This window comes from Doryrhamphus excisus, chromosome 2, assembly GCF_030265055.1.
Source record: "Doryrhamphus excisus isolate RoL2022-K1 chromosome 2, RoL_Dexc_1.0, whole genome shotgun sequence".
NCBI classification, from domain to species: Eukaryota; Metazoa; Chordata; class Actinopteri; order Syngnathiformes; family Syngnathidae; genus Doryrhamphus; species Doryrhamphus excisus.
Window position 1 is genome coordinate 14,976,217 of NC_080467.1, and position 14,043 is coordinate 14,990,259.

Below are 14,043 nucleotides of genomic sequence, written 5' to 3' on the forward strand. Positions count from 1 at the left end.
AAAAGTAGCACAAATGATTTTTCTCACGTCTGTCTGGTTTTAAAACAGGCTCTTGGGACACTTCCTGTATTGCTGTTACAATACCGCCAAGAATGCATAATAAGGAATCTTTCATCTTCGCACATTCTTAAATGAAAAGGCATTCTACAACATGAATGGCAAAGTTTTATTCCAAAATACATGAAGCACATTCAGGAAAAAAAATTCACTATTTATGCATTAAATGCATTAGGGATGTCCGATATTGGCTTTTTTGACAAAAACCAATATGCTGATATTGTACAAATATCAATTTCCGATACCGATACCAGCCGATACCGATATGTGTAACATTTTTTTAATATCGGTTTTCATGATGGGGAAAAAAATGTGACAGATAATTATCGGACATCCATAATTTATATGTATATGTGTATTACAAAAATAAAATTAGTGAATTAGGAACATGAAATAAACAGAATATAAACTGACTTTGAATCTTCATTTACAAAGAAATGTATTCATGGAAAAAGTAAAACAAGAAATAAAAAATAGTTCTTGTTAGAGACGTTTCTTGTAACTGAAACTTGAAAGGTCCATACGTTCATATTTAATGTTTATTATTCCCACTTATGCTGCCAATTGTTACATGTCACATGACTTGAATGTTAACAATTGCCGCATCTAATACTGCCACAGTATTTGAACCATGATTCCCAGCGCATCCTGACATTCTGCCAACACTGATATGCCACAAAATGTGTGGAAAAACACGGTGTGATATGTAGTATTCTTATACATTGATGAGTCAATAGCCACCGTATTTGTGGTGGACCGCCATAAATAATTTTGGACCGCCACCAATAGATTTGGTGCTACCTGTTCGCCATGGCTCATAAACACATTGTAGTTGGAACTGTCTGTAAATGCATCGTAACACACCTCATACACACCTGACATGTCGGAGAATAAGAAGACGTAGCAGGAGGTATCTGGCATCATGTCTTCAGAGCCCAAAAGAGACACTGTTTCAAAGTGACTGTTTTAACATAAAAACAATAGAAAGACACGACAGAAGAGGGCTCATTTGTTGATCGAAACATATTTACTTTGTTTTTCATATTTTTTGTCTCTCGTGTTATTGTTCTCTCCTACAGCGTTCCACTACAATTAGAAGCACATGCGTCATGGCCAGTTATGCGACATTTGCACATTGAAATACTGTTTTGGTTCTTCCCAGAATTTTGGATCTCTGAAAAATCAATGCAGAAAAAAAAAACATTTTATATATTGATTTATTTAATAGCGTTTCACTGCGAAAATGTGAAAACTGCGTAACTAGAAATTACGATTATGAGACTACATTGAATTATTGCTAGTTTTATACTCACTGTTCTTGACGGGGTATCGACTGCAGTCTAACATTACACACTAAACACTTACAAAAGGCCTTTTGATATTTTATGAAAACACATATTTGCCCTTCAAGTGTTGTGTAATGATTGTTACTGTAAAACGCGCCCAGAAATTAACACTGCATTAATAAACTCCAAAATTTTAATTGTGTAGTTGGGTAATTCTGGTTCCTGGTGGATGACTGAAAAAATACATTGTTGTATTTATCACCCGAGGTTCGTCAATGGTGCCCAAATTGCGAGGTCCCACAACTGAACAAAAGGCCATGCACAATGGTTTTTGAAAGCAGCATCACCTAAAGAGCTGCAGCTCCCGTGTGTGTTTGACTGACCAACACAGCTTGATAGTGATGGGCTCTGCAGTCTTCTGCTAAAATAGCACAGTTTCACTGTACTGCCGAGATCGTGTTGTTGTGAAAACCACATTTATCAGTCCTTGCCTGACCGGTTCCTTTTGTGGCTTGAGACAACTGAAATAGTCGGACACCTCCTGCAGTTTGATGTCTAAGCGCAGTGGGAGAGGCTGAGCTTCAGCAGTCCCTCGGTGTGCATCTTATAGAGGAGTTTGAACTCAGCAGGTAGTTGATGTGCCTCCTGCCATTTGGTGGTGAACTTGGTGCCCTTCTTGTCGTAGTAGTGATACGGTAGCTCCTTCCCCGTGTTAGGGTCCCAGCCGAAAGGCCAGAAGCCGTACAGGTGGACTTGGTCGCACATAGAAGACGCCAGTGTGTACATCAGGATGCCGGTGCTCAGACGCTTTGGCGACAGTTGCTTGGTTTTCCAATAGCTGTAGCGAGAGGGAAAATCAAATCATAATCATATTAATTCCGTTAATAATTAATATAATTAGATATATTATAAAATATAATTAATTATATTAATCATAGGGCTGCACGGTGGTCTAGTGGTTAGCGCGCCGACCTCACAGCTAGGAGACCAGGGTTCAATTCCACCCTCGGCCATCTCTGTGTGGAGTTTGCATGTTCTCCCTGTGCATGCGTGGGTTTTCCGGTACTCCGGTTTCCTCCCACATTCCAAAAACAAGCTAGGTTAATTGGTAACTCCAAATTGAGTGTGAATGGTTGTTTGTCTATATGTGCCCTGTGATTGGCTGGCGCCCAGTCCAGGGTGTACCCCGCCTCTCGCCCGGAGACAGCTGGGATAGGCTCCAGCACCCCCGGTTTTCCCCTCGTGAGGAAAAAGCGGTAGAAAATGAATGAATGAATGAATATTAATCATAATATATAGGAAATACAGAACACTATAATTGGGAATCTGTACCGAAACTCTCTTAATGCCACCAAACGATTTATAAACGCAATATTTTTGTAGTTAGAGCTTAGAAAACATGACTCAATAATATATATAATAAGATAATATTGCTATAAATGTGTTCCCTAGGTGGACAGGAAGTGATGTCGGGGTTCAAAGTTCAGTTTAAGCTACCATGGAATTATTGTGTCTGCTGTGAGATAATTCAAACCTGTAATAAAAGCCTGTTGTTCTGGCTATCAGTAATAGTAATAGAATACTGCATATCATCAATGTCTTTGAATGCATAATTTGAATGCCTAATATTTATTTTGGTTAAAAAATATGTAACATTTACTTAAATATGCACATGTTTTAATAAGGGCTGTCAAATGATGATTAATCACACATTTGAAATAAATTCATCATGATTAATCTCCAAATTGTCCATAGGTGTGAAAGTGAGTGTGAATGGTTGTTTGTCTATATGTGCCCTGTGATTGGCTGGCGACCAGTCCAGGGTGTATTTTACACTGTATTTAATGAATAGAAAGATAAATGACAGGACAGGATGATATATATATGATATATGATATATATATTTGAATGTATTAACTCTAAATTAGCTCTAAATGAACTGAATATATCCAGTTAAAAGGTACCATTAAAAATCTGTTTGTTTAACACTAGTCTCTTTAAGAGTAGCAGAATCACACTTTAAACCGTGTTATGACGGGTTGCGTTCAAAGACATCCTGTAATTTAAGGTGTTTTCAGTGAGTGTTAGGAATATCCCCTTCATGTTTATTTACACACACACACACACACAGGACTGTAAAGCCATTTTTGTGGTGTTCATCGTGTCCCTGAATGCATCTCGTATTCTTGTAATGAGAAAGACGACTTTTCCATTTACCACCAATCACATTAATAAGAGTTGTTAAAAAAAACTCAACCACCATGTCTTCAGTCTTCCCCAACGCTGCACAGTTCTTGAGGAAACTCTTCAAACTGGCCTCAACAAAAGGCTCTCTGCAAGTGGCGGAGGTGCTGAAAGCCGCCTGAGCTGCTTAAAGTGTGCTAATACTTTCCCAGCAGGTAGAGTTAATGGGCTTGGTGAAGATTAGGCTACTGTAAGAGTGGCCCATTCGGCGACTACAACACTAAGCAGCAGACTCAAATCCCTCTCTGCACAGTTTCAGCTCGGTGCCGTACCTTTCACTAAACAGCAGTTTCCTTTTAATCTGGCTTTGGAGCTTAAATCTCTTCTTTGCCACACACACACACACACACACACAATACAACTGCGTGATAATTTCGGATTGCAAAGTCAAATAATGACGTGCAGTCTGCAGTTGTTGAAAAAATTATGTTAATTACACAAAATTACATATACCCCCAGCATTGCAGAAATATGACTTAGTTATGACTTAGTTATATAATTATACATCGTTATCCACCACTGCCTTAATCCTCTTGGGCATGGGGTTCACCAGGACTGCAAAGGTTGTTACTTGACTCCTTCATGATGACATCAGAGATCTGGTGGATGTCTGATATCTTGCACTTTATGTCCCATGGGTGCTAAATTAGGCTCAAGTCTGAAGGAGACATACTTGGCCACTCCATCACCTTCACCTTCCACTTGGAAGTATTTGGGATCCTTATTATGTAGGAAAACTAGGAATTCACGTTTCGTTCAAAGCAGCTCTCATGCAGCCCTGCTGCTTGGTGTTGCCAGGTGTTCATCCAATAACGGCTGTCTATTGAGTCATTTTCAGTGGGTAATACATCGATACTGCATGATAACTACAGTACATACATTTATCACATACTACAGTATTAATTGGCCCTGTACCCTAGAAACCGCCCACGAATGATACGGGAAAATAGCGAAATGATACTGTGTCAAAGCCCAGGGCAGTGATACTGATAAAATATAGAGTTTAACCATGTCCAGTATCAGCCCCCGTAGCTGTCCACTCAGAGCGTGCTGCTCTGGTATCGCGCCCGTGAAACAACCAATCAGAGAACAGCGCACGAGTGCTTAGTGCCTAGTGCTTCTCCAGTCACCAAAAAAAACAAACTTGATTAATGGACCTTTAATTGTCAGACATTGATAAGATAAGACTGTTGATAAAATATTATTGTTGAAATATTTTTGCAATTATTGTGTTTACACTGTTTAGATATAATACATGTAATAAACTGAACATTTTCTGGAAACAAAATGGTCTTTTGATTAAATAGTACGTGATGATAAGCTCATGATTAAATAGTATGTGATAATAAGATCATCACATGGTTTGTCTGGTATCAGGCCCAGTATCATGCCCCCGCGTGCCAGTATAAGCCCTCGACCTTCGGGCTGATACTGACACTTGGGGGCATGATACCTGGCCTGATACCAGACAAACCATGTGATAATCTATAAGTATCATTGTTAACGAGGGTGCAGGTCTTACTTGTTTATGTGCTGCATGATGTTTCCAGGCCAGGCCAGCTGGACCTTCAGCTGACCCCGATGTTCCACGAAGAAGTCCACCAGTGTTCTGGTCACTGTGGCTGACGTGTGGAAGAAGAATGCTGGTATCCACAGAATGGCACCATCCAGCTTCTTCAAGCTCAGGAAGAAGTTATTCCTGTCCTGCACAGTCAATAGGTTGTTGTAGTATTTTTCCAAGATACTCGGATTAAAAGTTGTCATGTTGGTGCGCCGGCCAACATCTCTCTTGAAAAGCTCAGTCGGGGCGAAATTGCATCGGAAGACAAAGTCGAATTTCTCAATCTGGGCGCCGCATCGGGAGCCGGTGAGGATGCCGCTGTTGCCGACGACGGCGCAGACGTTGTAGCGCTTGTTAAGAATGGGAGAAACATCCGGGAGGAGGGAGCGGAAGTTCTCGCCGATGGAATAGACGTACTTGTGGCTGGAGTAGTCATAATGCATCAGCTGGCCAATCCGTACGGAATCGTGGGTCAGTGTGAAGTTGCGAGGAATGTCGATGTACTGAGAGATCTCTTTCCTGAAAGAAGCAGAAAATGATAGGAAGATACGTCAATATAGTATGGTATAGTGACCATATATGTTACTTTACCCAACATTCTGTGATTATTTAGCCAAACTTACCTCAGTTGGATGAATGCTGTACTGTTGTATCTCCATTTAGACGAGTTCTGCAGGTCCTCACTAAGAGCATTAGTGAGTGGTGTGAAAGCCGGATCCAAATACTTCAGTGCCAGCTGGGAGCTATAGTACATGGGGGAGGGGTGGAAAGTCATTATGTAAATATCATACTGTGTATATATATATGTATATATATATATATATATATATATATATATGTGTGTGTGTGTATATATATATATATATATATATATATATATATATATATATATATATATATATATATATATATATATATATATATATATATATATATATATATATATATATATATATATATATATATATATATATATACATATATATAGGGTCAGGCAAAATGATCTGACACATTTGTAGGTTAAATAAAAGGCAAATAAAGCAAAAGTACATATAATGCCATTGTTTTTTGTTATATGTACTATATGTAATCGTTATATGTACTTTTCGAAAATAAAAACACTTTTAATTGGCGACTCCAAATTGTCCATAGGTATGAATGTGAGTGTGAATGGTTGTTTGTCTATATGTGCCCTGTGATTGGCTGGTGACCAGTCCAGAGTGTACCCCGGCTCTCGCCCAAAGACAGCTGGGATAGGCTCCAGCACCCCCTGTGACCCTCGTGACGATAAGCGGTAGAAAATGAATGAATGAATATATACATATATATAGGGTCAGGCAAAATGATCTGACACATTTGTAGGTTAAATAAAAGGCAAATAAAGCAAAAGTACAAATAATGCCATTTTGCTTTGTTTCTTTATAATGCCATTTGTTTTTTCTTTTATCAGTTGCTGCCATAAATTGGACTGGTGAGCATGGCATTTTCATTGTGGAACAAATTTGTAACTGCAACACAGCGAGCGTTCCGTTTGCACTTCTTGGAAGACATGATCCTGTACCAGCTCGAAATACGATCTTGTTATGGGTTGCCAAACTGCCAGAACTGATTGAATGTTTAAAACACAATGAAACAGAATGGCATTATATGTACTTTTCGAAAATAAAAACACTCTTTTTGTTTCTTTACTTTATTTGCCTTTTATTTAACCTACAAATGCGTCATAAATTGTTTGTTTAAGGTTACACGGGCTCCACTCAAACTCGCCTCCGATTCCAGATCAATATTTGCAATATTAGTGACTGTTGTAATTATTAGATTAGCTTCAACCCTCGAACCCTCCTCCGTCATTCTCCAGTATGCCTCACACACTTATTAAACACATTTTACAGTATAAAGATATTCAGCACTAATGAATGATAATGTCAAATGACAGATGGAATATGATATTAAAGGTTCACTTTTTGAACCTCTCAGCATGAGCAGCCATGAACATTTCACTTGTATTAACATACATTTATAAATAATGTTACATTACTGTGAAAAAATGTGCTTTCTGACTACTTTTGGAGGGAAAATTACATTTTATGTACATTTTTTGTAACCTGGAAAGCAATTCGTGACCACAAATGGTGCACATTGGCACGAACTGACCATGGTACTGCACGTCTTATTTACACATGGTTAGGGTATGCATATTGTTCCCGGATAAGTCTATATTTTCTCGCAAAAGAGTCCAGGGACAAGAGCAGGCAATAAACCAGAAAAAAAGAAGTACAGTTAGTGTAGACGAGAGAATTGCTGACATCACAGAAAGCCACAAGGGAGATCCAAGAAGCTACAGAAATTACTTAAGATTCCACAACCCCCAATCTGCCTCCTCCCAAATTCCTCACTGGCATGCAAAATTGTGCATCACTGCAGGGATAAGTTGTGTGGCTTAACTACCAGCAAGGGGAATAAACTACAGTACAGTAGTATTCATCTAGCAGTAACTCAAACTGACTGATGTTTTATTGCTAATTGAACGAGCAGAAAGAAAAGACACTGGAGTTTTAGAAGCTGCCAGCATTAAACCATCAGGTTGCAGTAACATGGTGATGGATGGACGTAGGCTTTGTCTCCAACTCCTTAAAACCCAGTCCAAACACTCACTCACTTACATGTGTCAGTACCAAATGAGGTTTTTTGCAGCTTTTGTTTACACGGTAAGAAAGTTACAATGCTGAACCAGAATCATCATCACTTGCTGCAATGCAATCTTACTAGTTTTTAAATGAGAATTGTGTGGAAATGTTGCAGCATGTCAGGGAACTTGATTATTGAGTATTCATTCATTCATACAGGCTCTCAGTACTCACCTCAGGTCAGGTTTGCGAGGCGGCCTTTCGCTGCAGGAGGAACAAAAACAAGACTCAAATCAGTCAAATGCAAACACAGTGAAAAAACACATTCATATTTAATACACGCTTCATTGATGTCACACATTCTTTACTCTCATTGCACAGTCATTGCACTACTTTCTCGCAATTGTGCAACATCACAGCAGGAAACGGGTGAGACTTTGTCCACTTTCCACCTGCACACCGTGGTGTTGAAGTCACTCTGAGCATAACCTTGGTCCACTGTGACAGCCGAGCGAGAGAGAAAATGATTACAGCAGCAGGGGGAATAAATGGAGCTCTTGTACTGTAAATCAGAGTCAAGGGCAGTTTGCTCACCTCCACAACCTTTGCCAGATCAACTGTCTTTTAGCATCACACTCTGTAGCGTGCATGAAGGATTTCCATCAAAGTGGACTGCAGTCAAGGTGCTAACCCTATCACGTGCAAATACACTTCCTCTTTCGACAGGAAATTGGTGACTGTGAGACTGAATTTTGTCCTAAACTAAAAATTATGAGCTAAAAAGTCAAAATTATGAGATAAAAGTCAAAATTATGAGATAAAAAGTCAAAATAATGAGATAAAAAGACATAAGTATGAGATAAGAGTAATAATTATGAGGTGAAAGTCAAAATTATGAGATAAAAAGTCAAAATTATGGGATAAAAAGTCATAATTATTAGATAAAAGTCGAAATTATGATATAAAGGTCAAAATTATGAGATAAGAAGTCGAAATTATGAGATAAAAAGTCAAAATTATGTGATCAAAATTAATAATTATGAGGTAAAATTCAAAATTATGAGATAAAAAGTAATAATTATGAGGTAAAAGTCAAAATTATGAGATAAAAAGTCATAATTATGAGATAAAAGACAAAATTATGAGATAAAAAGTAATAATTATGAGGTAAAAGTCAAAATTATGAGATAAAAAGTCATAATTATGAGATAAAAGTACAAACATTTGCTAAAAGACGCCAGAACTCATTAATAACTCAAAACAAACTTCATACACATCAACATATGACCATAAACTGTCTAGGTGAGGACTTGTACTGAAAATAAGTACTAACAGCACATAAAGTGTAGCAAACATGTACTCAGTAGACCACAATACAGACAAAACGGTTTAAAGGTTGTGTTCAGGGCAAATCTGACTTTTTCTGCTGTTGGCCAAAAACATCCGATACGGCAATCACCGGCCCCGACCTCGCCAACTTTTTTGCGATCAATCAGAGCTTGAATGTCGGCTCCATTGTATGATTATTGGTAGAATCCGCCGTCCAACTGTGCTTTGTCAAAAAAAAAAAGTGTACATGATGAGGTAGGTCTTCCCATGGAAAGATAATATGTAATATTTATTCATATAAAATTTTTAATTTTAAATTTTTATATGTAACATTTAATTTTTTATTTTAATTTTTTTATTCTTACATTTGAAAATATATACGTTCTGGCTGCCATTTTTAAGAAAAAGCACGAAATGAGAGAAGACAACATTTTAAACATATGTATATCTGTCTGACAAGTTGGACTCCTTTGATGATAACCACCGCCTTTCTGAATAGAAATAAATAGGAACCAAAATGACTCATTCATACAGATGGTCTTTGGTTTATGTTCATGTGTTCTATGCACACTGTCTAATGCGGGTCTAGTTGTCATTTTAATGTTAGCAGGTATTTACTTATTTTTACACTTGTATGACTGTACAGGTAATAATGGTTTAATGATGATAATATATTTTTAAACTAATACACATTAAGGATGACATATGCTGCATTGAGTACAGTGTGGCAGCATTCAGGCCCGCTATGGAGGACTGAGGCCCTCACCTTGAGCTACAGTGCTATGTCTCATTCAATGAGCAAGATAAAAGAAAACATCCACTAATCATCTCTACCACCCTCACCACCAGGCCGGTAAACACAACACGCACACCCCGGTCTGCACTCACCGGTACCCGGCATGGAACATGTACATCCTGGGTCCCCCGTTCGGTCCATATCTGGGAGTTCCGAGAATGAAATCCTTCTTAATGGACACGTAGCTGATGAAGGACAGGATGAGCAACGCCACGCTGAACATGACGAGCCCCAACGCGCTGGCGATTCGTACCATAATGTCTTTACCGGATTACAGCATCAGCGGACGGCCAGACCTGGGACGAGGATGCCGGAGGAGAGCGGAGGAGATGCGGACACGAAGGTGGGGGAGGACAAGATGCGGTGTCAGCGTGGACGTCATCAGGACGCGGTGTCTTTTTGAAATGCGACATATGGAGACGTTTGCGGGAGAAGAGAAGCAAGGAAAATTGACCATCGACCATCCGTCTATGTTTAGAAGCATCCTCGGTGTGCAATTGTCGTACATACAGCTCTTAGCGCATAAACCTTAGCGCATAAACAACAAACCTTTTTCTTTAGCACGCTGGGGGACATTTCATTAGGTACACCTGCACAGAACACACTCCTGCAAGATGCGCATTTATGCAAATAACTACACATGCGTGGTCATTCGGATGTGGATCGATCCAAATGTTGATATAGTAGTATCAATATCAGATATCAGATTTTCATTTTTTGTTGTGTTGTACATATTGAGCTCTAATTTCGTGGTGCAGCGCAAGGTGGCGCAGAGTGGCGGAGCTTGGCGCAGCCCACACAATGGTAATTTGGTCCAGTGCCCCATTGTGCCCAGCCAATTTGGTGATTTGGTAGACTGGACTGCACCGAGATGGGTGTGGCGGGGCACCAGGGGAGGAGTCCACATTTTCAGCTTGGCACAGTGACCATTTCGTAACAAAACAGCCAAAGGTGCAAAGAAAGCTGGTTAGCTCCGACCTGGTCTATTTGGGAAAAATAATGACAGCAACCGCTATTTAATGTATTTTTTTATTATTATTAATTGTCCCATCACATCTGTTTCCACCACTAAACAAAAAAAAGTTATCCCAATGGTAAATCATAATCAGTCAAAATTATCAGTCGTCAAAATTATGAGATCAAAAATTCACAATTATGACATAATAAGTCACGATTATGAGATAAAAGTCTAAATAATGAGAAATAAGTTTAAATTATGATATAAAAAATTATAATTATGAAATCAAAAGTCAAAATCATGACATAAAAAGTCACCACCATGAGATAAAATGTCATAATTATGAGATAAAATTCAAAATTATGATATAAAAAGTCATAATTATGAGATAAAAGTCAAAATTAATAGATAAAAAGTCAAAATTATGAGATAAAAGTCAAAATTATGAGATAAAAAGTAATAATTATGAGGTAAAAGTCAAAATTATGAGATAAAAAGTCAGAATTATGAGATAAAAAGTCATAATTATGAGATAAAAGTCAACATTATGAGATAAAAAGTAAGAATTATGAGGTAAAAGTCATAATTATGAGATAAAAAGTCATAATTATGAGATAAAAGTCGAAATTATGAGATAAAGGTCAAAATTATGAGATAAAGTCAAAATTATGAGATAAAAGTCGAAATCATGAGATAAAGGTCAAAATTATGAGATAAAAGTCGTAATTATGAGCTAAAAAGACATACCTATGAGATAAAAGTCAAAATTATGTGATAAAAAGTAATAATTATGAGAGTTGTATTTTTTAACTGAAGAGGTCCATTCAAGCATTGCAAAGGAAGCCACAACAAAAAGGCTGAAGAGCCACATGCGGCTCTGGAGCCACAATTGCTGACCCCTGGTAGTGAAAAAAAAAGTGAAAAAAGTATTGAGTATAAAGTATTACTTTAAATGTTATCCGATTTTTATCTCTGTATTATTGTCTTTGTTTTAGGAGTCTAATGGTTTCATAAGCACCGTTTTCATGTCAGTCTATCAATGGGTGAAAAACAACAATGGTGGAAAATCATTCATAACCATAAGTCCTACAAACACTCTGGAACTGGAAGCCCCCCCCCCAAACGACAACAGATGAGACTCAAAAATGCATCAGTCCATAAAACCTTTCCATTAGAATGTCTTAGAATATACACAAATGGATCACAACCATGTCAACAAACCACCGTCAAAAAAACAAACAAAAACAAACCACCGTCAAAGTCACAAAGCAAAGTGAAAGCAATGGTTAGTATACATACTATTATTGCTAATGCAATTTTTTTTGCAGTATTTTCACTCATTGAAGACGATGAATCACTCTACACTCTTTATTGCTCTCTGGTTCTACCATATTTTACTTATTGTGTGGAAATATGGGCTAATAACTATAAAAGCAATCTTCACTCGCTAAATGTACTGCAAAAAAAGGTCAGTAAGGATAATTCATAATGCCGCCTACAGAGAACATACTAACTCCTTATTTCTAAAATCACAAATACTTCAACTTGCTGATATAGTTCATCTTCAAACAGCTAAAATAATGCATAAGGCTAAAAACAACCAATTAGCTAAAAATGTCATCCAATCCACTACAAGAGAGGAGAAATATGATCTCAGGGAAGAAGTACATTTGAAACACTTATATGCTAGGACTACGTTAAAAAGCCATAACATTTCAGTATGTGGAATCAAACTATGGAATGGATTGAGTAAGGAAATCAAACAATGCACAACGATGAGCCAATTCAAGAAACAATACAAGCAGTTGATGTTTGCTAAATACAAGGATGAAGAGTCTTGAACCAGTCATGATGTGCTATATATATCACTATATTGACACTTACTATGGTACACATTATGTCATTGGATGGTCATATCACCTCGTACTTCGGTACGAGGTGCATTATTTAAAAAAATGTATTATGGAAAGCAGGAAGTGAACAAATGTAACAGTTAGTGATTGTAAAAGTACCAGATGGAGGGGTAGGATTTAATAAGCTTTGCTTCTTCCTACTCCTTTTGGACATGTGGAACTGTGAACTGATTATGGGATGTACTCAATTGTAATCTGATGCATGTTCAAATGAAATAAAACCATTACCATTACCATGGTTTGAACCTAAATAGACATGAACTTTACAATTGATCATATTTTCTTTTTGTCACATCATCATATTTGGGACTTGTGCAGCAGTCCACAGAGCACTGTAATGACACCAGAATGGATTCATGAATCAGGACAATCCAATTTTCATGCGTATTATTCTTGATATGAAAGCAGTCAGAGTGCATGCATGTGTCGTGGAAGAGCAATGGAATTAATAATCAATAATTATTTCTGATAGCGGCATGGTGAGTGGATAATCAGACGCTTCGGCTGTATACCGAAAGCAGAGAGCGTGAAATTACTGGACTTTGTGTATTGCACACACACACACACACACACACACACACACACACACACACACACACACACACACAGCTAAGACTGTATTCCCTGTTCATATAAGTTCATTTGACAGATGACATCCTTAGGTAGTTTATTCTAAATCTGATGATGGAAATCATAATTTTGGATGCATATTGTTCTAAAATGTTCAGAGTAAACATGAATGTGATGGTTGTGGTAAATGTTGCCATGACTTTGTTTCCTTTTGTGTTAGGCTGCTTGGAGAATCTTTGTACTGTGAAGATGAAGCCTCACTCCCAATGTGTCCAAGGTCACAGTGAAGACGCCACATTTCATAATTCATCATCCCCACCTCTAGATTGAACCTGTTCCTTTCTCAAGATGAGGTGTGTGTGTGTGTGTGTGTGTGTGTGTGTGCGAGACCATGTTTATGTGTGTAAATGGGACGGGTTGCAGTCCTTTGTTATATCCACTGTATCACTGTATTGATGGCCGACAGCACGGTGCATCACTCAAAGTTTGGACACTAGAAGTGTGTGTGTGTGTGTGAGTGTGTGTGTGTGTGTTCTGCTACTCTTCAGGCAGGCTACAGGGAGGTTTTTAAACCTTGAAATAATCCTCAATAAAGTTTGCAGATTTCTATTTAATAGTTTTATTTAAAAGTTTCCTTTTTATAAATATTACGGTGCTGTTATTTATTAGAATTGTTTATCGTTCGGCAATTAATGTCACATT

General features: G+C 37.9%; 1 protein-coding gene across 1 annotated transcript; it reads right to left on the reverse strand.

Annotated features, from left to right (window-relative positions):
- Nucleotides 1-152: 152 nt before the first annotated feature.
- On the reverse strand, nucleotides 153-10,495 carry st8sia3 (ST8 alpha-N-acetyl-neuraminide alpha-2,8-sialyltransferase 3). The gene is made up of 5 exons (XM_058060864.1): nucleotides 9,993-10,495; nucleotides 8,010-8,039; nucleotides 5,772-5,891; nucleotides 5,110-5,667; nucleotides 153-2,181 (listed from the first exon to the last, which is right to left on the reverse strand). Exons 1-5 carry the CDS (start codon nucleotides 10,154-10,156, stop codon nucleotides 1,899-1,901), a joined length of 1,155 nt encoding a protein of 384 aa, XP_057916847.1. The 5' UTR covers nucleotides 10,157-10,495; the 3' UTR covers nucleotides 153-1,898.
- Nucleotides 10,496-14,043: the final 3,548 nt, after the last annotated feature.

Coding starts and splice junctions, on each gene's coding strand:
- st8sia3 (XM_058060864.1), bottom strand. CDS start 10,156: ATGGTACGAATCGCCAGCGCGTTGGGGCTCGTCATGTTCAGCGTGGCG. Junction 5,668..5,771: donor ACAGCATTCATCCAACTGAG/GTAAGTTTGGCT, acceptor TGCTTCTTTCAG/GAAAGAGATCTCTCAGTACA. Junction 2,182..5,109: donor ATCATGCAGCACATAAACAA/GTAAGACCTGCA, acceptor CTCTCGCTACAG/CTATTGGAAAACCAAGCAAC.